The 26,761-nt window shown below is 52.9% G+C and overlaps 6 protein-coding genes across 6 annotated transcripts; 3 read left to right on the top strand and 3 right to left on the bottom strand.

The window, feature by feature from the left end:
- Window positions 1–145: 145 nt before the first annotated feature.
- On the top strand, window positions 146–622 carry CTRU02_202160 (uncharacterized protein; the record flags this gene model as incomplete). Its single annotated transcript, XM_036719569.1, has 1 exon — window positions 146–622. One exon carries the CDS (start codon window positions 146–148, stop codon window positions 620–622), a length of 477 nt encoding a protein of 158 aa, XP_036588271.1.
- Window positions 623–2,325: 1,703 nt separating this feature from the next.
- Window positions 2,326–5,826, top strand: CTRU02_202161 (SNF2 family domain-containing protein; the record flags this gene model as incomplete). The annotated part of the gene is made up of 2 exons (XM_036719570.1): window positions 2,326–2,350; window positions 2,501–5,826. 2 exons carry the CDS (start codon window positions 2,326–2,328, stop codon window positions 5,824–5,826), a joined length of 3,351 nt encoding a protein of 1,116 aa, XP_036588272.1.
- A 2,050-nt stretch (window positions 5,827–7,876) lies between these two features.
- Window positions 7,877–9,367, bottom strand: CTRU02_202162 (delta-9 fatty acid desaturase; the record flags this gene model as incomplete). The annotated part of the gene is made up of 2 exons (XM_036719571.1): window positions 7,877–9,191; window positions 9,249–9,367. 2 exons carry the CDS (start codon window positions 9,365–9,367, stop codon window positions 7,877–7,879), a joined length of 1,434 nt encoding a protein of 477 aa, XP_036588273.1.
- Window positions 9,368–13,064: 3,697 nt separating this feature from the next.
- Window positions 13,065–16,061, bottom strand: CTRU02_202163 (protein kinase domain-containing protein; the record flags this gene model as incomplete). Its single annotated transcript, XM_036719572.1, has 2 exons — window positions 13,065–15,089; window positions 15,138–16,061. 2 exons carry the CDS (start codon window positions 16,059–16,061, stop codon window positions 13,065–13,067), a joined length of 2,949 nt encoding a protein of 982 aa, XP_036588274.1.
- Window positions 16,062–21,183: 5,122 nt separating this feature from the next.
- On the bottom strand, window positions 21,184–24,581 carry CTRU02_202164 (Lon protease-like protein, mitochondrial; the record flags this gene model as incomplete). The annotated part of the gene is made up of 2 exons (XM_036719573.1): window positions 21,184–21,375; window positions 21,441–24,581. 2 exons carry the CDS (start codon window positions 24,579–24,581, stop codon window positions 21,184–21,186), a joined length of 3,333 nt encoding a protein of 1,110 aa, XP_036588275.1.
- Window positions 24,582–25,926: 1,345 nt separating this feature from the next.
- CTRU02_202165 (uncharacterized protein) lies at window positions 25,927–26,451 on the top strand (the record flags this gene model as incomplete). The annotated part of the gene is made up of 1 exon (XM_036719574.1): window positions 25,927–26,451. One exon carries the CDS (start codon window positions 25,927–25,929, stop codon window positions 26,449–26,451), a length of 525 nt encoding a protein of 174 aa, XP_036588276.1.
- Between the last annotated feature and the right edge of the window lie 310 nt (window positions 26,452–26,761).

Genomic DNA, 26,761 nt, shown 5'->3' on the forward strand with positions numbered 1-26,761 from the left:
CTTTATTATCCCCTCGCCCTCTCCACCTTTTGTCCCCCAACTCTCTATAGACAGCAACGACTTCTGCCAATAGGCGTACTGTCAATCGAGAGCCGCAAATATTAGCTTCAAACCTATTTGTCCCTTGACTCAATCATATTCCACCATGACATCTCAATTCGAGACTAGCATAAGATTCCGGGAGGTGACGTCAAGGCCCTTTTCACCTGACCCAGATACTCACAGAGGCCGTAAGAGGCACCGGAGCCTTACAAGAAGTGAAATGACGGCCATCCACTACGGCGGGACGGGCGAGTCCAGCACCTTCCGCGGCCGTCCCCGACGTCGATCGACCTCGCCGATGCTACTATCGTCTAGAGCCTCTTCACGAGCCATCTTGAATTCTTCCGTATCGCCTATAAGGAAGCGCCTTCTCCGCGTTGTCCTGATTGACCGACGACGAAGCCAGAGCCCGTCTCGATCCCGGTCACCTAATCATCAGCAGGCACCGCCTCGACGCCGTCAGAGGACTCGGAGCCGAAGCCGAACCCATACGAAGGAGGTTTACCAGAAGAAGGAACAGCTTCCTCGACTGTTCACGGAAAAACTATTCAAGGCGTCTGGCAAACCATGCCAAGATTGACACGGCTGGCAATGGCGGCACTGAAGATAAACAACACAATGGATGTTGCTTGAAAAAGAGAGAAGAAAAGATGGCGAAAACAGCATCACCAGTCAACAGGCACACACTCACATGACATAATGCGGTGAGCTCAAAAACACACAAGGAATAAGGCACCCCGCCGCTAGTGGGATGGGCCCGAGGGCAGTGATAATAACTGTCGAAAGGGTTTCTTTCTTTCCTTTTTTTTTTTTTTTTTTTAATTTAGAGAGAGAGTTGATGTGTTGGGGACTCAGATAATGCAAGGCAAACTACCCAGATCCCCGGAGTCACGGGCTACAATGAATGGGTGTGCAGACCCGGAAGCAATCAAGTTGGCGTGGGGAGATGGTGGGTAAGACTGAAAAAGCCGGACAAGAATCGTAGCAACTAGTAGGGCAGAACAACCTAGATAGGCTACGACTGAGGACTTAATGGTGGTAAGGGTGGTCTTCGTCGTCGCCCGAAAAAAAGGGAGCGAAAAAAGGCAGAGATACGGGTTGTCGTAGGGGTAGTGTATGAATTTCTCAGAACAGAAAGGGGAGCAATTGAAGGGGACCATATCATGCATGAATATCTGCAATAGTATTCTAACACGGTAAACTAGGGTTGCACGTTATTAGGAATTGAGGAGTCAAATACGACGCATTTGGACAGAGCAGTGATGCCTTGGGTCGGGATACATCATGAGAAAAATGTCGTCTGGTCAAGTGACCACGCGGGCTTTCTCAGATTGCCTTGGACGAGCTACTAATAAGGTCTAAAGTGACACAGAGAAGTGGGATGTTGGCTGGGACAAGATGGGTTGATGTGGGGCGCACAGACCAGGCTCCCTCTGAAATGGGTGGCCACGTGAGGAAGATGAACTTTCCAGGTAGCTAATCGGAATCGGGAATCAACGGGTCCCCACTGCAGATGCCCCGCTGCAAGAGGCGGAGGGAGTGACCTCAGCTGCAGCCAACGCCGCACCGCATTCCATGTGCCGCGCCTACCTCTTGCCTGGGCTAGACACCTGCGCTTGCCATATTGCCATCACTTTTTTATTTTCTGGCTGTTGCGCCAGTCTTCAACAAGCTTCTTCTTTACATCCGTCCCTCTCCAAAAGGTAACGACGGCGGCATGGAACCAAGCTCGCTTTGATTCAGTGTCGATTCGACTCGACCGCCATCTCCCGGATCTCGTTTTCCTGTCGGCCTTGTGCTTCAACAACCATCATATTCGGAGGCTTGGTCCTGGGCTATAGGTTCACATCTTTGACTTGAAACGACGACGACAACGACGCACCACGCCCCTGTGACTCCCCTACGTTGTCGGCCAACCTTCTCTCCATTCACCGTGACGGTTCGCGCTTCACTGCAACATCGCGCCTGCTTGGACATCACTGGCTGCGGCTGGTCGTTACTCCCGATCTGTACCAGATATTCAGCGCTCACTGCCAGTGGACCAGTGGCTACTTATTTATCGCATACCTTTTCTCAACTTTTGACTGCATTTCAAGCTACATAATCTCGACGTCGGCGTCACCAACTCTCACTGCCAGCAAGATATCCAGTATCTTCTTCACATACCTGTGATGATCGCAACCACTCTTCCCAGACTGCCCATTCAAAGCCCATTGGTGTGAGACCTCCACCGCTAAATAATCGTCAAGGTCTATAGCACCAGCCTGGTAACAAGTCGTTGCCATGGAGTCTTCCAACGGTACAAATGGTTAGTCTACTCGTTGCCACCTTCAACATCCCTTTCACACTTCTGGAAGCAGGGAGTGCCTCGCTCCTGCCTGCCTATCTTACTTCTACTTCAACCTGCATATACGTCGCTCAAAACTATGTCGATTTACTGACGAAATCTCCTCTTTAGGCCGAGCAACCTTGGCAACCAACGCCCAGCCGCAAACGTGGAACGCGCAAGCGTTGCTAGCCCCTCGTTCGTACGCAGCTTCCTCAACAGGCGTGAGGCGAAACTCTCCCAAATCACAATCATTAGCGAGTCGAACGGCCCCGACAAACCACAACAACACCAACAACGCGGTTGTTTTCCAGTTTGCGAGTCCGAATGATACACCCAGCGAATCTATGACACCCGTTATGGCTTCAGGCGCGTCAACGCCAGGCTACGATGGCGGTGTTCCACCTTACGGCATGGGTAATGTTATTGAGCGAATGAACAACGTCCAGGATCGCGCCTCCGCGCCTCAGCCTAAACGCAGAAAATTCGATACGCCGGAGTCTGATGCTGACAACAAGAAGGTCATGTCAGCTGGGGGCAGCGGCATGCTTGGCGCTTATGTCAAGGAAAGACAAGAACAAGGCAAGAGCGAGAATTCAAAAGTCTCCACCCAGACCGTCGACCTGACAGGAGGTGACGATGATGTGGTCATGGTTGAGAACCCTGGCAACGAAGAGGTTTGCTACGGCATGCTCACCGGTCACCTGGATTGCCACAAGGTACCATCTGCGAAGCCAGGCACTCAGAGTATTTTCGGAGCGGACTACATGCCACCGGTGAAGATTGTTCTTAAGAGGATGACCGGAGACTCGACCAAACGAGTCCAGGCCTACGACCATACTAGAGATATTATTGGAAATGTGGACGCCGCGACAGCCAGTGGTCTAGTCCCCTTGTTGGATTCCAACGTACGCCTCAGAACAGACTGCAAAATCCCCGCGCGGAGAAAGCTGCCCGACGAACAGCCGGGCAAGCCAATTTCACGATCATATCCTGTGGAGATGACACTCTACGGCCAGTATAAATTCGCCAGAGCTGTCGGCAAGCACTTCCAGAGATTCAACATCACCCTTCGTCACCCTAACAGAGTTGACAAGGGCATTCGTTATGAAAATGTTCATGCCGAAGCCAAGCCAGCTACGACTGCCCCTAGATCTCTTTCGGGAGCGCTGGCTCACTATAACCCACAGTCATCCACCACTTACTACACAAATGCGACTCCTCGTACCGTGGAAGAGATCCGATCAGATGTCATGGGTGTCTTTGATTCTATGGGCAACAGCGACGAGCTTCCAGAGCTCGATCCATCCCCTATTGTCACCACTGAACTTCTCAAGCACCAAAAACAAGGTCTTTACTTCATGACAACGAGGGAGAAGACATCAAGTGCCGAGGAGAGAACCAAAGGCACCATGTGGCAGGTCCGAATCGGACCTAATGGTCAAAAGTCCTATTACAATGTTATTACAGGTCACGCAGAGCGACAGCTTCCAAGCGATACTCATGGCGGCATCCTTGCCGACATGATGGGCTTGGGTAAAACGTTGAGTGTCCTCTCGCTCATTGCTTCTTCTTTGGGCCAGGCCAGCGAATGGGCAGGTCGAACACCTGTCCAGCCTGAGATGCCACCTCAGAAGGCAGGAGGTAAAGCGGCTGCCTCAAGCACTTTGCCGCTGACCAACATCTCGAAAAATTCAAGGGCGACGCTGTTAGTTTGCCCCCTGAGCACAGTCACAAACTGGGAGGAGCAGATTAAACAGCATATCGCCCCGGGCAAATTGACTTATTACATATACCATGGTTCAAATAGAATCAAAGAGGTTGAAAAGCTGGCCGATTTTGACCTTGTCATCACCACCTACGGCTCTGTTTCGAGCGAACTTGGCGCCCGCAGCAAACGCAAGTCCGGCAAATACCCCCTGGAGGAAATAGGCTGGTTTCGCATCGTTCTCGATGAGGCGCACATGATTCGTGAAGTGGCAACTCTTCAGTTCAAGGCCATCGTTCGTCTCCAGGCTTCCCGGCGTTGGGCAGTCACGGGAACTCCTGTTCAGAACCGCCTGGAGGATTTGGCTGCCCTGCTTCAGTTCATCCGACTCAAACCCTTTGATGACCGCAACAAGTTTAACCGATTCATCGTAGACCCATTCAAGGCGTGTGATACAGAAATTGTGCCGAAACTTCGGGTTCTGGTAGACAGTGTCACGCTCCGCCGTCTTAAGGACAAAATTAACCTTCCCCCACGGAGCGATCACATTGTCAAGCTTGACTTCACGCCGGAGGAGCGGGAGGTTTATGATCTTTTTGAAAAGAACGCTCAAGATCGTGTCAAGGTTCTAGCAGGAAACGGCGTGCAGCGAGCGCTGGGAGGGCACACTTACATCCACATTCTGCGATCCATCTTGCGGCTCCGACTTCTCTGTGCCCACGGCAAAGACCTACTCAATGAAGAGGATCTGGAGGCTCTTCAAGGAATGACTGCTGACATGGCTATTGACCTGGACAGCGACGATGAAGACAAGAAGCCTGGGCTGTCGGATCGTAAGGCATACGAAATGTTCGAGCTTATGCAGGAGACCAACTCAGACACGTGCAGCGCATGTTCTAAGAAGTTGGGCACCAACGACGACGCCAGCATCGAGTCAGAGGGACAAGAGGACATTCTTGGCTACATGACGCCTTGCTTCCACATCATCTGCGGTTCCTGCATTAAGGGTGTCAAGGAGCAAGCCAAGCGGTTGCTGCCTCCTGGTCAGGCTATGGGACCGTGCCCTATCTGCTCTACCGTCATCAAGCCTGCTTACGTGGACATTCGTCGATCACGAATCAAGGTAGAGCACGAGGGTCCGGCGAAGGACAAGACCGCAACGAATGGCCGCAAGAGCTTTGGAAAGTATACCGGGCCGCATACCAAGACGAGGGCGCTCGTCGAAGACCTGCTCAAATCAAGAGCCGACAGTGATGCGAACCCAGAAGAGCCGCCGTACAAATCTGTTGTCTTCTCGACGTGGACCTCACATCTTGACCTAATCCAAATGGCTCTCGACGCTCTCGGTATCACGTATGTCCGACTCGATGGCAGCATGTCGCGCGTGGCACGCACTCAGGCGATGGATACATTCCGTGAGGATGATAGTGTTCATGTCATACTGGTGTCAATTACGGCCGGCGGCCTTGGACTCAATCTGACAGCCGGCAATAACGTTTATGTTATGGAGCCTCAGTACAACCCGGCAGCGGAAGCCCAAGCCGTTGATCGAGTCCACCGTCTTGGTCAGAAACGTCCGGTCCGCACGGTCAGATACATCATGCGGAACAGTTTTGAGGAGAAGATGCTTGAGTTGCAGGAAAAGAAGAACAAGCTTGCAAGTCTAAGCATGGACAGAAAGGACAGAGTCTTTGACAAGAGTGAGGCAGCCCGGCAGCGGCTGATGGACCTCCGAAGTCTCTTCAAGTAGGGCATAAAGATGATGGGCAAATCACCTTGAGGATTACGACGGCTGATTTGCATTATATTGCGCAAGCATTGCAGGAGGGCGTTTGGGTGTTTTCGGGTAAAGCAACTCGGATTGATGTGGCGGGAAGCACTCGGCCTCATCATGACTATTCTTTTTTCCTTGCTCCGTTTTTGTTACCATCTAAGGATGGGCTTATGGGTATATCATTTGCCCAGAGCTAGGTAGCTGCATTGTTGGTGTAGGGATTGGGGAGGCATTTCTCACTTTTCAACGTCCAATGACGTGACGATACCACACCGCTTCATGTTTCTTGAGAGTGAGGGCGGCAAGCATGGGATCGGTTGAGGGCGGAGTCAGGCGGCAGCTTTGAGCTTTGGTTTCATTGATTTTATTCTCTCCGTGTCGTGGTACTAGATTTGCATTAGACCTGCCAAGGCAGTCACATCTCACCTTCGGTCACAATTGGCTTTCAAGGGGGGGCTGGCATCTTTCTTACATTGCGGGCAGGATTTCATGTTGTTGGTGGCGTGGTAGTGATGTCCACTAGGTAATTCACACAAAAGTCAACCCACATGCTTAATAGTCAACCGCCGAGGGCCAGCATCGATCGTGATGACGCTTGTAGTCACCGTAGCAACAGCCACGCTGTAAAGAGTGCACTGCTGCTCTTGAATTGCGATATTGATATCAGAGGGGCGGATAGGGAAGCGCGGGGATATGGTGACCATAATCATCCTTGTCTCAAGAGTTTGTTGATAGCCAGCCAGCCAACCAACCCAGCCATCAAGTCCTGATGCAACCAAACTTGGGTCAGTGGCTTTCATTAGAGCATGCGTTCATCATGAAGTGTGCTTGCATGTGTTTCAAATCACCTGCCGCCTACGAAGCAACTCTCTCTCTCTCTCTCTCTCTCTCTCTCTCTCTCACCCGCCCATCCTCCCACCAGCGTTGTAGTTGTGTGTGTGTGTGTGTGTGTGTGTGTGAGTCCGCTGTCCGTCCCTCGGACAATTTTTTGCCTTGTTTTATTTTTTGTTGGGAAGGTCACAGTGTACTTACGGGTAAGTCGGGGGGTGTGGAGGCGGGGGGGAGGTATGATTCACTCCTTTTTTTAGTTAGTTTCCTCCTTTACACTACCTACTCTACAAACACATACGGACCACACACACACACACATACACACCCCCCGGGACAGGCGGCGGCCGAGCCGTTCGCCCGGCTCTCCGCCCCAACACCGATTTTTTTTTTTTTGTGGGCGGTTCGCGCCAAGAAGACACACACAAACAGACACACGTACCACACGTCCCCATGTCCCACACAGGCAGGCCCCTTCCCCAAGACAAGCCTTTAAACACTCATCCCGTCAAACCAACCATCCCCTTGTCTGCCGGGCGCGGGACGATGCCAAGCGAGCTTTTCAACGACAGGTAAAGAGGACGGACGGGATGAAAGGGAAAGCATGTGATTGCGGCTCTAGAGATGGGCGGAATGGAGGGTCAATCTGTTCGACGTCGACGTGGTCCAGCGTAGCGCTTTAAGCTTAGTCCTTGTTATGGGAGGTCGGCAGGACTTACGACGCGCCATACAATGCATATTTGATCCGACCTGATGCCATATAGTACAGTCTCACGAGTATCAAGTACGATGGTAAGGACATATGAGGATGAAGTGAAGTTTCTTGTCATTCCAATTCGCTCCCTGACGAGCCTTTTGTTTTCTAATATAAGCAACAGTTTTGGTACTGTAAGTGAACGCCTTCTTGCAATGCCCGACCCCGCAAACGCCATAAAAGATGAAACCACAACTATGAGGTCGGCTGTTGCTTTAACTCCTCCCGAGCTCATTCAGTCGAGAGCAGTGTAAAAGAAGAACCACCAAATACGGCTTGATAGCCGCAGAAAGCAAACCCCGAATATTCGCATACCTTGCATTGCGAGTAGTATCTGGGCCGATGCTTGAAGTGAAAGTTTAGAGCTCCCACATCACCTTCCTGGTTGTTTGGTTCGAAGCAAGCCTCCCATAATCATTAATTTTAAGCCAGTCCTCATCTCATTCATGCAGCGTCGGCGCTAGCGACGGGTGGTTGAACGCGGGTGACCTGATCGCCAGCGCGGGTGATACGCTGGCCGTTAGAGTCGGTAATGTAGGTCATGTCCTTGTTTTCGAACTGAGCCCGCTTCCAGATCTCAACCTCGCAGCCACCACGAAGAACACCGACGCGCATGGTGGAAAGCAGGTTGTGGGCAGCGTTGGAGTGAAGGTAGACACCGCCGTTGAAGATAGCGGTGGCGTCCTTTCCGATGGCGGAAGAAATGAGCGCCTTGCCACCGGGGTGGTCCTTGATGAAATCGGTTACATCATGAATAACACCAGCAATGGCAACGAGACCGCGGCCGTTCTTAGCCTGGGAAACAAAGTCATCCCAGTCGATGACGGGCAATTGCTCAAGAGGGACACCCCAGTCAAGGAGAGCACGCTTCTGGTCAAGCTTCTTTTGGAGCTGCTGAACACGACCTTTCTCGATCTCGTTCTGGCGGAACTGCTTGAGGTCGGAGGCGAGGCCAAGCTGCTTCCAGGTCCAGATGCACCACTTAGTAGGGTCGTACTGCCACCACTGAATAGCGTTGCGGTAGTCGGAGGGAAACTCATGGTGGAAGTTGTGGTATCCCTCACCGAGAGTGACGAGAGCAGTGATGACGTGGTCACGAGGAGAGTTGCGGTCATCGAAGGGCTGCTCACCGAGCCAGTGAGCCAGGGAGTTAACGCAGAAAGTAGCCTGCTGGACGAAGAAGATGCGAAGAATACCGCCGTAGACGTAACCGCCCATCCAATCACCCCAGCCAAGGCCACAAACAAGGGTAGGGAAGACAACGCCCATGCCAATGACACACTTGATGAAGTGAATGTGCTGCCACATGACGACGGGATCCTCGTTGAGATCGGAGATATCGGTTCGGCCCATGCGCTTGGGGTCCTGCTTCATAACCATCCAACCAATGTGGCTGTACAGAAGTCCCTTGCGAACGGAGTAGGGGTCCTTGTCGGTGTCGGTGTATCGGTGGTGAGCGCGGTGGCCGTGGGACCACCATCGGATAGAGCCCTCAACGGCACCGGCGCCAACAGCGGCGAGGTAAATTCTGAGGGGAAGGCTGGCCTTGTACGAGCGGTGAGCCCAGAGACGGTGGTAGCCGGCGGTGATGCCAAGACCAGTGTTGAAGTAGTAGACGACGGCGAAAATGGCCGTCTTCCACTGAAGAGGAACCCAGTAGGAGGAGATGAGACCAATCATGGGGATGATCAGGATGAAAGTCGTGTTCAACCAGTTCACATGTTTGTACCAGTTGCCCCAAGTGATTGGCTGGGTGGAACTGTTCTAAGGGTTAGCAAGTGGTTGAGGATTGTATAAAGCATAATACAAGACATACATATGAGGTTTCTTGTTGTCATAGGCCTTGTTGACACGGGCGGGGACGTAATCGGTAGTTCCGTCGGGAAAGTGGTCGGCCTTCTTGGCCGTTGCGGCCGAGGACGAAGTCGTCGCCATATTGAAGAATAAAGGCCAACGGGCTTCAGATGTGAGGTCGGCGGTTGTGTTCACTAGACGAGGTACTCCGGGGGCTGCCTGAGCCGGAGACAACTCTAACGATGCTTGTTGCCTTTGGGAGGAAGCAACGTCCACGGTAAGGTTGATGTCCAAGGACCGAGAGGGACGGTGTGGACTCTTGAGGTGAAGTAAAGAAGTCTGAGGACGAGAATCTTAAAGTGAAGGGGGAAAATGAAGAGTTGTGAGTTATATAAAGGGAAACGGATAGGTTAAACAGACCCCAGCAAGGAGGAAAAGGTAGGGAGTACGGAGGCCGGGGTACCTTTGGGCGAGGTGTCCGCCACCCACCAGCATCAAAAAAAAATCCCAGCAAACGAGTTGAGTGGGAAGTGGAAGGGTGGGAGGGGTGGTGGGGAGGGGGGTGTCAGTGAAGTAATCAGGCCAGGTCCGGTCAGTCACCATCACCCAAAAATGCAAAAACAGATGTACCGTGGGTCGTGGGTCGTGGGGTTCAACTTGACTTGCTGGAAAGGAATGGGCGGGACCTCGATCTGGCCGGGATTTGCAAGGAAAATGGGCAGATTGGAAGGGGGAAGAAGAAGCTTCCTGGTTAATTACTACCAACGTAGTGTACGTCGTGGAGAGTGGGCACTAGCTATAGCCTCGTCTCGCTTCCGAAAGGTACCGGACGACGCGTGTATCCGAAGGGGGAGGGGCCATATTGCTGCTACTCACCTACCTATCCGGCGGGAAATGCTGGCCGAAAGGAATTGGCATGCAGTTACCAGTATAGAGTACAAAAGTAGGTTGGCAGGGCACAATGCTGTCTGTACTTCCTCAACCTCCAAGCGCAGGGAAGGTACCAGGTGTGAGTTCCCTTGCAGATATACCAAATGGTGGTGTAAAGAGCTCGTAATAGGAAGTGACCTTCTTCACTTGCTTTACATCACAGCAACTGCCATGCATAATGGTGGTTTTGCCGGTACCCTACCCACCCCATTGCCAATTCACCAACCGACGAGTGACATGGAAGGTTAAACTGGGAAACAAGGCATTCCTTTCCTCTCTCCCATCTCTCCGTCGGTCCGTCTCTTGCCTGACTTAGCTTCGGCCTTAACCTCACGCCCATGTATACTACTACACAGAGCATCGTCTAAGGTGTGTTTACGCATCTCTCTTCGTTGGGGATCAAGGTGGGCAGATTTGCTATCTAGATATCTTTTTTGAGAACCAACTCCCAAGGAGCCAACAAAAAGCGCTCGAATGTCATCCAACACAACGAAAGCGGCAAATAAAACATGCCATCAACGACTCGGGTGCTGGGAATCAGAAGTAAATTCAGTGCCATTTAACATATAGGAACCCTCCGCACAGCCGAGGATAAGACGATTGACGGCCCCAGATCAGGTCACACCTTCGTTGGCTTTTTCCTTCCCTGTCAGGATCTGGGGTTGCGCACGCATTTTCTCTTAGGGTGGGAGGTTGTCAATCTGCATTGAATAACTGGCAAGCACTCACGGGATGTGGTCCAAAGGAAAAAAAAAGGCCCCGGCTCCCAACAACTTCCCCAACGCTTTTCAATATGACGGGTACCTGATTGGATAGAGCAGGGGGTACTCCCTGCCATGTGGTCGCCGCTGGGGCGGGGCGGATGGGCGGCTGGATTTGGCCTTACCTGTTCTGGACATAGTATCCACATCTAACTTGCTCTTCCCACGACTCCTCAGGGCTGAGCTGCCTCTCCACGAGAAACAAAGCACAGCACGAGGCCTAACTGTCTACTGCCGTAGACCTAGTCTTACGGAGTATACTTCATGCAAACACCGAATTGCAGTTTCTTTTTTTTTTTATGCATATTCATATGCCGTCTCTTTGCGGGTTTCATAAGTGGCAAAATCTGAGGAACATACTCGTTAGCATTCACCGCGGCTCCTGTTTTGCAAAGCCTGCAGTGTGAATTCTTCCTCCGCCTTACCACATGCAGTAGCTCTGTTCCTGCAGCAAATCTGTCTTCCTTCTGATCTGGGCGTTTCCATCAACAAACTGCTTACCGCTTCATCAGACGAGAACTGGCCATGCTTATCCCCCAAGTCGGCTAGAATGGGTGAAATCGGAACCCCTCAAAAGTAACTGAGGCGACCTTTTGTCGCAAACTTCGAATCATTGTCTCAGACAAGACCAACCTCTTCTGAGCTCCGCTGTATCATGCGTGACAGCACACAGTTCAATAACGAAGGACAAGCGCGCCAACATAGTTGAATCGGCGGTGGCGGTTCGTTCTGTGTCCTCCCTCAACATGTTCCCCACTCAAGCTCCATCGAATGACGGAGGTCTCACGTTGCCTTCGAGCTTTACAGTGGTAGGGTTCCTCCACCGACAGGGAACTTATCGCTCTTCCTTATCGCCGCGACAACCATTTCGTGGAACTCAAAATTATGCCAGCTGCCTCATTCATTCCCATTCGTGATCTCAGGACCACCCACCCGTTGATGACAACGGGCGGCGCCTGCGTTGAGGATCTGAAGAAGCCCTATCAGTGATGGGAACCATCTACCCCCACCCATCTTTACCTCGGCATCTGGACTTGCCATCTTGTGATACTCACGTTTGAATCGAGCCCGTTCTGCCCATGACCTCGCTTTTCCCCGACCGGCGATCTTTTTAGAGAAAAAAGACGACATCTGCGATCCCACTTTGGTATCCCGGTCCATCCCCAACAGAAACAGGACCCTGCCCCGCAATCCTCCGCCCCAGAGCTGCAGGTAACGGCAAGGATCGTAGGTTTCCTTGCTGCCCGCCGCCCCAGCGACGTTCTTCTCTGGTGGATTTTTTTGTTGCTCCTTGCCATTCCTTTTGCACTCTGGGTAGCGGTGGCAGGTAATTACTCACGTGGAGATTAGATAACTGCAACACCTCACGACAGCATCCATGAGGGAGCGATTCACTGAGGCTTGCCTCACGCCCCTTTTCATCCGAGGAAAATACGGATAAAAGAAATGGTTTTGCCATTCTGGAACCTTTCCGTGCTAACCCAATACGGTAAGGCGCTCTCTTTCTCACCTCGCCGCCGCCGCCACACCCGACCCGCCCTGTCAATCCAAAACTCTTTTCATCCAAACTTGTTCGCCACGGGAGCTAGCCGATCATGACTTGATGCACCCAAGCTCCAAGAAGCTCCAAGAAGCTCCAAGCTGGAAGCTCCGAGCTCCCTCACTCGTCATACAACATCTGGCCTCGATTCTGGGACTGACCTCTCGCTTTCTCGCCGCAATTTCGCAAGATTAGAACTGCTACGTGAAGCAAATGTATCCCTCGACACCTTTCTGGAATTGATACGACGACTCCTATTCGACCTCTTACCGTTTCCTTCTTTCAGCTCTCAACTTCATATTCTCCTCCAGGACACACAAAGTTCTTCCGAAGGAGAAGAGCTTGTAGTGTAGAGAAAAATTTGGGCAAGTCCTAGTTCTCAATCTTGCCACTCCACTTTGAATAGGTCGATTTTGTACCAATCACCATCTATTACACTTACATGGTTCCTGAATATTTACACCGATGCTATGCTCGAAAATCCGTTGCCATGGCCAAAACAAAACAAAACAAAACAATTTCCTCCTATACTCTGATAACAAAGGTGTTCGCATGCAAAGTCGCCTGGAAATGCGTAGCCCTCCTCTCCTTTGTAATGTTACACCCGTCATTTCTGAGCATCTGTCGATATCGTTGGCGCTGTCTTTGCCACTGCTAAATCATCATCAAAGGACATCTTCTCCCGCATCATCCGTTCATTCGTTTCCAAGTATGCCGCTCCAACTCCCTTGAGTTCAAGTGCTTCTACCTTGTGGGTGCCAGTGGATTCATCTGGTACTAGCTGGAAAGCCGGCTGGGAGACTCGCTGTTTGGCCTCCTCCTCAGTATTTGGAAGCTGTATCTCAACTAAAGATTCTGCTGGCCACACTGTGGAACCCGGTGCAGTCGTCGTCGGCGATTTCACAGATCCGGCCACGGTCTCAGCCGTGGGCTCCGGCTTGGCTTCGGCTGTTGGTGGGGTATCCCGGGTAGGTGGTAAGACAAGACTCTCTGCCGCCGTATCCTTGTGCTCGGTGTCCAGAGCCCCGATCACCGCATCTGCTCCCTCGCTCGAAATGGTGTTCTTCCTGTCCGTTTGGTCTCTGGGTTCTGTATCCCCCTTTGCTACGGGCGCTGATTGCCCTGCTGTCTCTTTTTCCTCGGCCAGCATCTCTCTTCCTACACTCGCTTTAGTGCCACCATTTACTCCCGCTGTTCCTTCATCGATAGTGACGTTTTTAATCGTCATGGGGCTTGCCATTGTGGGCCGCGTGTCGACAGGGTCGACTGAGGAGCATGGTTCAGCGTGCTGGTCCCTAGTCAAGACCCTCGCAAGTTCTTCGCCCACAAGCCTGGTGTTCTCCTGCATAGGTGTGTGGTCCATGTCAGCTTCGTCCAAAGGTGACAGATCATTGGACATATGCAGATCCTCCAGTTTCCGCTGCATAGCCTTACTCGCTTCCTCCAGAGGCTCTGGCGTCGCGATAGAATCCTTGCTTGTTGTCGGCGTTGCACTCTTCGGCTCCTCGATTTCGTCCACCCCGATGTCGCTGTATGACGGCGCAATATTCTTAGCGCCCGCCCACGCTGAGATGTTCCGGCCCATGTTGGGAGAGTCGCAGCGTCCGTAATGACTTGGCAGTGGACTTGGGGGCGATCGGCCTCTGGTGTAGTAGTAGGGATCTTGCGAGTATCCCATGTTGGGGTTGACGTACGTATGTCCCATGTTCACATATGACCAGTCCTGGGACGGCTGGACAGTCCTGACCCTCGCCTGGCCATTGCCTTGATATCCGTCCACGAAGTATTCTTGCATGGAATAGCCGTCGTCCACTGATATGGAAGGAGGAATATCATGGACATCATCCGTTTCAGGGAACAGTGTTAAGATCGAAGAAGCTTGTGGCCGTGACCGTGGATCTTCGCTAAGGCAAATATCCACAACCTCGCGGTACCAGGCTGGAACAATGCATTCCTCTCCCAGCTGCAGAGGACGCCCTTGAGCTTCAGGCTCATCGTCTTGTGTTGCCAGCGCCCACAGAACCATGCCGAGCTGATAAAGGTCAGATTTGACCCCGATATACATTGAAATACGCTGGTTGCTCTCAATGAGCGGGGTTGCTTCTGGAGGCTCCCAGCCCATAGGGCACCCCCGCCTGTTAATATCGATGATCTTGGCGTCATCATCATAGTCAATGACAATATTCGAGAGGGTGAAGTCGCCTTGGACAAAACCGGCCTCATGGATGTCTGCCAGGCCTTGTACGATTTGACGTGCCCACTTCTCACGGATTGGCCAGGGCAGACCGAGCTCTGACTCTTGCCGGTTATCATAAATCACATCAATGAGCGCACCGTGGACGGCGTAACTGATGAGTAGCCCTTTAACGTGTTCATCGTCGTCGTCGACAACGACACCGTAGAACTGAATGATGTTGCGCGAGTACCGTAGTCGATTCAAGGCGTTGATTTCATAGAGGAATTCGTCGATAGTATCAGGTCCCGGGATTTCTTTCTTAATAAGTACTTCGCCCCCAACGCAGACCTTGTACACAAAGCCAGACATATGGGAGTCGAATTCAATGTCTCGTTCTTTAATCCTTCGGCACCCTAGATGCTGCACTTGACGGACGGTGGGGTATTGAATGATTTCCTGTCACGAATTAGCAAGTACATGGCTTTGTTAGGTTTTGGAACGCACATTTACGTCTTCCACCACATGAACATGAAGCCGGCCATCGGTAGTTTGTAGTTTGAGGTTGGTGACGGATGGGTAAAACTGTATATCCTGTAGGCTATCCCTGATCGCTTCATAAATCTTGGAGCTTTTGTCGCGTTGCGACTTGTTGTGTAGTAAGTCCTTCTCAAGTGAGCCGTCGGGAGCATTACGGTAGTCCAGTGAGATAGTCACCCGACGCCACAGGGTAGGTGTTTCTCGATAGGTAACGAAGAACTTTTCTCGTTTGGACTTGTCCCGGAAATGCATGCTGAGGTTGAGAATCCAAGTAGTCTCGAGTTCTTCATGAATCATGGCGTCGTACTGGGATTGGGATGTCGTTACTGAATGCGCGTCGGAGTTTGACTGGATGTCAGGCCCTTGATACTCTTCAACTGCGGGCTCTGCCACTTGAGCTACCATCTGACTTAGACTTCCGTCGGTCCTGCCCTCAATAGGGCTAGCCGGAACAGACGGAGCTGACTGAACCTCGAAAGAGGCATTCTGGAAGAAGTCCGGAGCGCTGGCCCGGGGAAACGTCTGAGATTGAGACGCTGTTCGTGACGGCTGCACGCGTCTATCTACTGACAGGGCCCGCCTCTCTGCCGGCGAGGGCTCAACGGGTGCAAGGTTGTTTCTACGTTCCGACTGTTGACGTTTGAAGGTCTGTACGCGAGGAAGTCCGGGCACGACCTGTCTTGAGACTCGGCGCCCGAGCTCAGCGTGTTGCGGGTCGTCAGAGTCAGGTTCGGGTTCGGGCTCGGGCTCATTAGCGTGGGACGGGCCGACGGCACCTAAAGCCGGAGACCCATTGTTTCGTCCGAAGAGTTTACGAAGAAAGCTCGTGTTGGCGGGTTGGTTCGCCGACGACGGCGGTGGCTCCATGGAGGAGACGCTCGTTTGCGCCATGAGGAATTGCGCTGATGTCAGATCTTTGTCGGATCCTTGAAGAACTTGACAGGACGGTGAGAGATGAGGCTCTGGGCGGTATAGTTATGGGGGAAGTATAGTAGTTATGGATGGGCTTGCGAACCACGTCCCGGAGCTATCAGGCGGGGGGACAAGGATAAGCCTTGAAGGGAAAGACGGTCAACCTCAAGCCTGGTTTGGGCCAGTCTCGGTACCGGGTCTGAGCTAAATTGGGCTTGCAGCGACTGGGAAGTGGTGAAGCGCGGGGAAGGCGAGACAAGAATGACGGCGGGTGTCTTTTTGCGGACGTTTAGTTGCAACTCGAGGGTGGCGGGCAATGCGCAGATAGCCACGGGGCAAATCAGGACATCAGATGCTGCAACGAAAGACGACGGGTATGCGCAAAGAAATGTCGAAGAAGTCGACCATGGTCAGACGAGAGGGACAGGGACGAATAAACAACGACGCATCGGCCAGGACTCGCAATGCCTTTTTGAGGAATTGGGAGAATCAAGTCGGAGGCTATTGACAGATAATTGGTGCAGGCGAGGCTAGCTGCGAAGTATGCGTTGTCATCCAGGGGCGTTCTGAGAGAGCTGGGTGGTGGTTCTCAAATATCGAGAACCCCGGATGGGCTCACTTTGGACAATAGTCAGGCAGTCGAGAATGGCGGCGTGTGCCTGGGGCTGTATTGGCGACAGATCGACTTGGCGGAGAGATATGATTTGCCTGACCTCTAGACGGGGGCTATGCAGTGCGGTGCTTGAGTCGAGCTTTGTCGCTCTAGGTTTCGGCCAGAGAGGAATGGTTTGGAATTGAATAAATACAGTTGATGTCGACAGTCGAGCTATGTACCGATGTAGGGTATATACAGCTGGATCAGATCGAAAGTCGGGCCTCACTGGGCTTGCCTGGAAGAGACGTAAGTGCGAACGTGAGGGCGTGATGGCTACGCGTGGTAGACTAGATGAGGCGAGCGTCCGTCTGATTTGTATAGAAAACAAGAGACAAATGACCGGGGGGTTCCGAGAGGAGGGGGAGGGGCACCGTTGCCCTGGACGGCTGTCTCGTGGGGTTCAGCTTCAGCTTCTGGAACCGTTTTCCTTTTCCCGCAGCGGAATATCCCAAGTTGTGCATGCATGCAGGAGGAGCGACTGAGGCGAAGAGGGAGCAGAAGCTGGAGATTGGAGCTGGAGCTAAGACAAAGTCATGTTTCTTGTGCTGCAAGAAACCGGGTGCCGCATGAGGCCTTGTCGAAAGAACCACAGACCAATAGAAATGTCAGGCGGGGACGGCGATCTTCGTGAGCCTTTCAAATGGATGGAGCGGGCGGAAGAGTACGAGGATGAATGAGAGAATTGAGCTCCTTTCGGAAAGAAGAAAAAAAAAAAGAACGGAACGGCCAGTGAGTGCAGAGTTTACGGCTGACAAGAGGAAAACAGCGGACGCTAAGGCACCTTAACCGGTGCGTATATTGCAACATGTACATTCCCTTGCAACTATACTTGGGCACTGATGGCTGTACCTGACCCTGCCCTATGATACCCCCATCCCAAGGTGAGGTGAGGTTGGGTCAGGTCCCACTAGTCGAACGGCTTTACCTTCTTTGCTGTGTCGTACTGTAGCTGTAAGCAACTCGCGCTAAGCGGGAGGGTGCGACCTTAGGAGCTTGACCGTTTATGGAGGTGGGGCTTTCCTAACTTCGATGCGCTGTCCCTCTCCTTTCCCATCTGTGTGGGCGTTTAGTGGCCGCTCTTCTTTTTTGTTTGGAGTTGTGGGCCTGTCGGGGAAGAGTGAGGGGGGTTTAAGGACTAATCACAGTGTGTGTCTCCTATACATTGACAGGTACACTCCTTCTCTATCTGTCTTGAGGAGAGGCATCCGCAAGGCACGTTTCTCTTTTGGGCTGCAACGGCCCGTTCATCTTCAACATTCATTGGGTGAATGCCATGAGGCCTTTAGCAACACAATGCCTCCAGCGCTGTTATCCTCCCCCTGCCCGAGGCCGCCCACCTTCACGACAATGGATACGTCTTCTTCTCCATACACCTTTAGCGGCTTCCTGTTCATGTATGGAGTACAACAACCTGAAAAATTCAAACCTCCCCTCGCAATTGGACATTGACTTTTGTGGGAATTGGGTTCGTTGGGCTCTCATCCAGACATTCTTACAAACCTGCCAACATCCACCTCGTGGCTGCAAAGCCCCCTTTACATTAATCAACTCCAGAACTGGCAACTGACCGCCCTTTTGTTGTCATCTTTGATCCACACGTCAAGATAGGTCGTGACATGGGTGGCTAGAAGATGATCAGAGGCAGACAGTGGTTTCGAGATGCCCCGTGACAGGGGCATGTCATAATGGGTCCCCAAGCCCGGTGCCCACCAATTAGTGACTCAATTGCTCAGGGGCCCGCGGCATATCTGGGAGATCTGGGCTTGGGGCCTGTTGTCCGATTGCGCACCTGCTGCTCCTATTTTCGTAGGTGACGGCGGCCAAAGCCGGGTCCCCGAGGCGCCAGTTTTACTCCTTCGAGGAGTCACGAACTGTCCAAATAGGTATGTTGAGGTTTTGCCAGTTCGCTATTTTTTGTCCGCCAGTCGCTGGTGTCAGTCATGTCAAAACCGACTCTGATAACTTCTCTAAAGCCGAATGGAGGGCACTAACAGCCTGAATCCTCCTATTCTGACATAAATATCTCACAAATGATGGCGCCTAACAGTCCTCTTCCGCTCACCAGCCTCCGGCCAAGGACATGCTCTGCGCGAAGTCTACACAAGTGATGAGCCTTCTTCGCCTTTCGACGTCGAAGGCTGCTCTAGAGGTACAAACAGAAACGAAGGGATGGAATACCCACGTGCTTACTATTCTTATGCGGAAAGGCCGTCATCTGCACGACCCAAAAATTCCACCCACAGCTGGGAAGCCAACACATCGCCATCAGCACTCCACCATCAGCCACCCTTTAACCGTCCACAGCCTAACGCTACGCAAGGTTCAAGGTAACAACTGTAGCTAGTTGTTGCGTCACAGATGATGGAACGGCAACATCGCACCTTCATGCATAGACGAAACGAACTGGTCCCGTCTCACTAAGAATCACCTTGCTGGAGGTTGGTGCCCTCGGCTGCAATACAGCGTCTCCTCCACGGGTTCAGGCTCCGAAGGCTGTTTGCTTACCCCCGACCCCTGCTCGTCCTAGAAACAGCTCCCCGGCATAATTAGTATCCAGTGCAGCTAAACCGCTGTTGCTTTTTTTTTTTTTTTTTTCAGAATGGAATATGTCGTTCAGGACTGTATGCCTCAGGTTGTCAGCCCTGCCTACCTGTCAACGTCAATGGCCGGGCTTAGGGGACACTATCCCACGCTGGCTGCATTTAGGCATCGACGCAGCCCAAATAGTGAGGCTGCCTTGTCAGTGACAGGCTCTCCTGTACGCATGGCTTGCATATACATTATGCTCACTAGGATACCAGGCGAACTCTCGCTTTATTGGCGCTGGGATGGATACCATAGCAGGGCCTTGCTGTTTCCAGCAGGCTGCGGTTTCCTAAGAGCATAAACGCTGCAATACCTTCTTCCAATCTCGACCACGTTTAACGGTTGCTTCAAGCTTTAGAAGCAGGCATAGCCATCCTTCGATAGGCGATAGCTCCAATTACAAGTCTGGTGATCTCCCGTCTTCAACATGGTAATAGCATACGGCTTGAGAGATTCGAGATCGATGATCAGTGGCGAGACAAAACGGCACAGAAAGATATTGGTGTGTTGATGCTAGGGTCTTCCCGCCTGCCCCTATGACAGATCCCAGCCGACCCGAGTGTCTTCCCGCAAACCCCACCGATCCCGCGGGGGTGGATGGGCCTGCTACCGGATTAGACCCTGAAGAATAGCGTCAGAAAAACCCCACCATCTCGTTATCACCTTGACTTCCAACACCAAGCGTCAGCAACCGCACAAATTTGTGTACGTCTCGATATCGAAACAGCCGACTATGACTTATTGGTTTACAGTCAGGCACACGGCATATGTAACCATGTATCAGACTTGTGTTGAACAACAAAGCTTGTCATATATCACAAATGGCGGCCGTCGTGTACTCCAGCACCCAGAAGACGGCCATCTCACCATTGGATCGTCTCGGGGCTCCAGTCCCATTACGGCGAATTGGCTTATAAACAATGCGTGCACCAGCCCGGCATGACAACGACGTCAAATTGCAGTGGCCCTAGAAACCCAAGAGTGGCCAGGCCGACTCCATCTGCAGGCGTCAGCATTTACGGTAAGTTGGTCTATGTCTGGTATATTGGGCCTTCCTTCCTTATTCCACTTTGCTCGCCTCGGATGGCATCGACTGGAGGTCACGCCGCTCCCTCGATCGGAAAACTAATCGAAACTGCAATGCTACTGACGCAATTGTTTATGCACCACAAGATTTCTTTTCTACGAACCGCGTCTTGGAACAAGCCTCGATATGTGGTTATTCGCCGAGTGCCCTATGCACGGCTCACGACCATAATGTACAACAGTGTCTCTCTGCCCAATAGCTATCCTATGCAAACATGTCGCCCTGTTCGAATCCCTCTCAGCCACCACCACCACTACTACTGCTCCTCCTGTTGCTGCGCGGGCTATGCTATTGGTTGTTTGTTTGCAACCCTACTCTTACAGGGGCCGGTCCCGGCCATCTTCCACACCTTACTTCCCCTACACCAATCAAGCCAACCAAATAAAAACGAGATGCAAAAAAAAAAAGATAATCATCTAGAGTAGAGATGCTGTGTTGTTGAAAGTGTGTCAGCACGCGCGTGACAGCTTTATGCGGGTTCGTCTAATCGTTTTGTGTGAAGACAAAAAACTCTTTTCTTTGCCCAGAACGTCCATCCAGTCATCCGCGCCTGCGCCGCAACCTCTCTCGCCTGGCCCTTCCCCCTTCAGAGGACCTCCGGGCACAAAACCCTTGTCCGGAGCCGCCATGGCTGGCGGGATCGTCGTCAAAGGGTGCAAAGAGGCCGGTCGGGTCGAGTCGTCGGAGTAAGCATGAGGCCTAGAAAGGAGACGGGGGATTGTTTGGGCGGGATGTAACGGAGGTAGTCCTATCGACCACCATTATTCTGGAATCTAATCGTCATCCTCATCGTCAGAGTCGTCCTTCTTGTTCTTCTTTTCCTTCTTCTTCTTTTCGTCCTGCTCCTTCTTCCACTCGCAGACCTTGCACTTGTTGGCGGCCTCGCGGTCGACTTGGGGAAAGATGAGCTCAAAGACGTCCGAGTACCAGCCGACGGGCTTGCCCTCGATGCCCTCCTTGATGTTCTGTAGTCTAATGTCAGCTTGCTGTTCGGGCCACGTGAATGATTCTCTTGATGTCTTGTACTTACCTCTGGGAGCTCGAGCCAGTCCGACATGTTATCCTTGGGGAAAATGATCATTTTGCATCCGGCACGGCGCGCGGCGACAGTCTTCTCACGGAGACCACCGATGCGGAGCACCTTGCCGGTGAGGGTCAACTCACCCGTCATAGCGACGGTGGGGTTGACAGGGGTATCGAGAGCAAGAGAGAGAAGAGAAGTGGCCATGGTGATACCGGCCGAAGGTCCGTCCTTGGAGACGGCGCCGTCAGGCACATGCAGGTGAAGCTTGGCCTTGTCGAAAAAGTGGTTGTCAGGGAACTCCTTGACCATGAGGGCCTTGGCGAATGAGTAGGCGATGGTCGACGACTCCTTCATGACGGACTTGAGGTTACCTGTAATCTCGAGGCCGGGCCTGCTGCTGGGCCGCAGAGGGGCTTGGAGAATGGACTCGACGTACATGGCGGCACCGCCCATCTGAGTCCAGGCAAGACCCATAGAAACACCGGGAGGGTTGACCTCATAGAGCCGGTCAGAGGTGAAGACGGGGGGGCCGACGTAGTCGACGAGGTTCTCCTTGCCAATGGTAACGTGAACAGTGTCCGGGACATTGAGAGCGACACGAGGCTTCTCGGTGGCGGCGGTCTCGGCCGGCTGCTCACCAGTCTCACGAGCGGCTTCAGTCTTCTTCTCCGACTCCTCGAGGGCCTCCTTGCCGTCCTCAGTCAAAGCCTCCTTCTCGGGGAGTACCTCCTCGCCGAGGTCCTGCACGATCTTGAGAGCGGACTTCCGGTAAACCTTCTCGATTTGCTTCTTGAGGTTCCGAACACCAGACTCACGAGCGTAAGACTTGATGAGCTCCTCAATGGCCTCCTCGCTAAGCTTGACGTCGGCGTTCTTCAGACCCGCGGCCTCCTTGGCGGCAGGGGCGAGATATCTATCGGCGATGGCCTTCTTCTCGTCGGCAACGTAGCCAGACAGCTGGATCAACTCCATGCGGTCAAGAAGGGGTCTCGGAATAGTGTCGGTCATGTTGGCTGTGCAGACGAAGAGGACCTTGGACAGGTCGACGGGAACATCCATGTAGTGATCCAGGAAGGAGCTGTTCTGCTCAGGGTCGAGCAACTCAAGCAGGGCAGAAGACGGGTCACCCTGGTAGCCGCGGCCAATCTTGTCGATTTCATCAATCAAGATCAAGGGGTTCTCGGTCTGGCACTTCTTCAGGGCTTGGATGATACGACCCGGCAGAGCTCCCACGTAAGTACGTCGGTGACCCTTGATCTCAGCCACGTCAGTGAGACCACCTACACTGAATCTGTAGTATTGGCGGTTCAGGGCGCGGGCGATAGACTTTCCGATAGATGTTTTTCCAACACCGGGAGGACCGACAAAGCAGATAATCTTGCCCTCAACGGTACCGCGGAGCTTGCCCACTGCAATGAACTCCAGGATACGGTCCTTGACATCCTTCAATCCATAGTGATCCTCATCCAGGACCGTCATGGCGTTTTTGATACCAAAGTTCTCGGCACTGCGCTGTCCCCAGGGAATCTGCGTAAGCCAGTCCAAGTAGTTCCGAGTCACGTTGAACTCAGAGGCAGCAGGTTCGAGGTGTGCAAGCTTGTTGATCTCGTCGTCAAACACCTTGCGTACAGCCTCGGGCATCGCAAGCTTATCAGCCTTCTCCTTGAACCTCTCGACCAACTTATCCTTTCCGTCAGACTCCAAGCCCAGCTCACGCCGGATGCCCTTCATCTGTTCCATCAGCCAATACTCGCGCTGGCGCTTAGTAATCTTGCTTTCAACATCCTTGGTAATCTTGGACTGCAGCTGGGCGTTCATGAGTTCCTTCTTCAGAACAATCAGGGCCTTCTGCATTCTCTCCTCGACGTTAAGGCTGGAAAGAACTTCCTGTAGTTCACCCTGCTCGCCCGAAGACACTGCGGCAGCAAAGTCGGCAAGCTTAGCGGGCTCGGAGGTGACATTGCCGGTCGACTGGCTCATGGAAAATGTCGAGATCTGGTCCCGGAAGAGGCTGTTCATGGTTGCAACCTCCTTGAAGACATTGACAATCTCGTTGGTCACGGCTCGGATGACGGCGCTCTTGGGGTCGTAAGGCTCTTCGGTCAGGTTCTCGACATTAACGAGACTGACGGGGTATCTCTTAAGGAAGGCGGTGGGCTCGTACTTCTCGGCGGCCTGGTCCGGCTTGGGTGCTACGGCACTCTCCTCAAAGCTTGCAACGACATCGCCCTTCTTATCTGCCTGCGCCTCTTCTTCTGTGGGCTTCGGGGGTATCGGCTCGGGGACGGGCTCGATCTTGGCCTCGCTTGCCTTCTTTTCCTCGGTTCCAGGAGGCAATAGGCTGGACAAACGGATACGGCGGTGAGGGTACAGAATTGCTGTCAGACTGCCCTGCTCCCCATGCATGGGGAAGGCGCTCGTGATTTGTGCGAATACACCAACGTCGTAGACGTCATCCACATTACGGATAACGTCCTCGTCCTGGTTCTCGTCCTTGAAGAGGAACGCGCCAACGTACGGCTGGCCTCTCTTGATCATCTCGGTGATGGCAGCGGCTACATTGGGATCCTTAATTGTGATAGCCTTGTAGAATCCGGGGAACAGCGGTCGCTTCGCGATGGGGATGGCCAGAACCTGGGGGTACACGTCCGGCACGACGGGCTTCTGCAAGCTCTTGTCCGAGGACTTGCGTCCCCTACGGCCGCTGCCGTCGCCCTTGTCGTCACCACCTCCAGAGCCCGCCGATGAGCCGCCCGCCGCACTGCCGGCCTTTCCATCTTGTGCTCCTCCCGAGCCTTCATTTTTGGCGGATGACTCGGAGCTAGAGCTCTTCGCCTCGGTCAGCTCCTTCTCCTCGAGCTCGCGTTGGTGCTTAAGGTTGGCCTTTTGTTCCTCCTCGGACAATGGCTCAACAGCACGGTCGAAGAAGCTGTTGTCTTCGTCCTTTAGGCGGTATGTCGAGGTCGAGAACTGGGCAGCGGCTCGCTGGGTCCGGGGGGCGGAGAGGAGAAGGCGGTCGAAGGTTGACGCGGAACACCTCGGAGCACTCGCGGGCGATAGCCTGCTCGGGGTCGAGTAGGATCGTCTGAGGAAATTGGCCGAGCGACCGAGGTTAAGGCGCCTCGGAAGGCTCGATCGCATCACCATCCTGCTGGCGAACGAGGTTGAGAGTCAACAGTGAGGAAGCTCCGGTCGCGGGCACGTGTAGTCGGGTAATACAGGGCCGAAGGCGAATTGAAGGTTCGGCCGCTATATGTGGGAGGGGGAAAAAAAAAGCTACTGATTGGAAAAAAGGGACGGGCTATAATAACAATTGAGACGTTCTGATGATTTATTTGTGCAAGAGTACAGGACCTTTCGTCCTAGATCGCGGTGCGCATCGCCTCCTGACGCCTTACAAATACAAAGTGGCAGAAGAGAGTCAAGAGGAGCCTTTTTAGCTATTATGGAGAACGCCGGGGGGCTAAAGAGTAAACGACATCACCAGAAAAATCATTGCTTAGCCAGCCGAGCACTGACGTTGCCGCTTGCTTGGCCACTGACAGGAGGTGTCACGGCCCCACCTGACTGGTGGCTCTGGAACCTGGAAGAACATCGGCCCCGGAATCCGGCGGGGCGGCGTGTTTTTTTGCATTACCAGCGGCCAGCCAGCCAGCGCATCGCGGAAAGGGTTCTCCACAGATGCATGGCCGGCGACCTGGAGAGTGGTATAGTGTGGTAGTCGTACCGCAGTGGTTGGGCATGAAGCTAAGCTGCGTCCGCTTGGTGAGGGGCAGCTAACCATCCGCGAGCCTACGGAAATGGTTTTTCGTACTGTCCGTCTACACTGCAATCTCTGCAAACAGTACCGTGCTTTTATTCAGCAGAACAGTACTTCGTGGCGCTCTAGCCCTGACACTGTCCCAACTCCAGTCTCGTAGTCTGGCAACACAGACTGACTCGCTGTGGGGAAGGAAGGAAACACCCCGCATTAAGGAGAGTTCAGGCTCTTCCATCAGTCCATCCCGTCTAATGTTGGAGCCGTTACTTAGCCTGTTAGCACAGCTGAACTCCAACTTCAAATCCCATAACCTGCTTTAGGAATTCAAATTCACCCCTCTCCTTTTTCGTCCTTTTCTCTTGGCATCCCGATATTCAAGAGCTTTATCCAACAAAGCCTCATCAACTCATTCACCCTTTTATCTTCACTCAAACTTGAGTCCCAGCTGCAAGCTGCACCTTCACATTACTAGCGCTTCACCCTGTTGATCCTTCCTATCTCCCCCCTGACGTGACGTTACGGAGGCTCGTACCCCCGTTACCCGTTGATCTGCTCTTCCCTGCTCCCGGGACTATCCACCCACCCTCGCGTTCCGACGGGACCGCATCCAGGGTCTTTACACCTCGTCGTCTTGTTCTTTCCAAGCAGCACCTTGCTAGGACATCTACATCAACCTAAATCTCACGCACTCACACACATACTTCAATCTCGTCTCGCACGTATCAAATCATCATGCCTTCCGGTCTCAAGTCAGACGTCGCGTCCTCTCTCTCCAAGCTCTCAATCGATAGTGAGAAGAAGTCTACGCCCCCCTCTGCAAAGACGACCAAGGCCAAGACCAAGAAGCCAGTTGTGGACTCCTGGGAAGATGAGGACCTTGACGACGATGAGGATGAAGAGGAAGTCAAATCCCAAGATGATGGCTCAAAGGCCCCTCCTCCAACCCCAATCTCTCCCACCTACAACTCGGCATCTCAGTCTTTCCCTCCTTATGGCAACACGGATGCCACAGGTGCGACTATTCCAAGTGGTGCCGGCAGCGCCGGCCCACGCCGGCCTGAAAAGACAGACGCTGTTGCTAGACGTATGATTGCCAGCGCCCTTGGCGTGAAGGTGCCGAAGCAGACGGAGGAGCAGAAGGCCTACGACAAAGCCATTCGGGAGAAAGAGCGCAAGCGCAGGGAAGAAGAGAAGGCGGCGGAGAGGAAGAGGCAGGAGGAGACGGAGAGAGCGAAAGTGGCTATTTGGGAGGATTAGTTGGCCGGCAGACGGCCGTGCTTGCCGGGTGGCACCCTGGCGCTTATTCTTTTCAATCTCGGAATAGAGATCTTGCGCTGGATTGTTGCCGGTGGCATAATGTGGCATGTATATATGAAGGGAGCCGTGTCTTAGCGGTAATTGACAATGTGTTATGACGCAGGGAAGAAATTACATACATGTTCTTTCAACCTTGGGAAAAGGAAATTCATTTCTGCAGAGAGCTTACTTGCAACGATGTTGTTAACCGCTTACCCGAGGTATGTCTGAATATTATGTGATCGGGATATATGAGGATGAATTTGCCGAG

This window comes from Colletotrichum truncatum, assembly GCF_014235925.2.
Source record: "Colletotrichum truncatum strain CMES1059 chromosome Unknown Contig_0001, whole genome shotgun sequence".
In the NCBI taxonomy this organism is placed as follows: domain Eukaryota; kingdom Fungi; phylum Ascomycota; class Sordariomycetes; order Glomerellales; family Glomerellaceae; genus Colletotrichum; species Colletotrichum truncatum.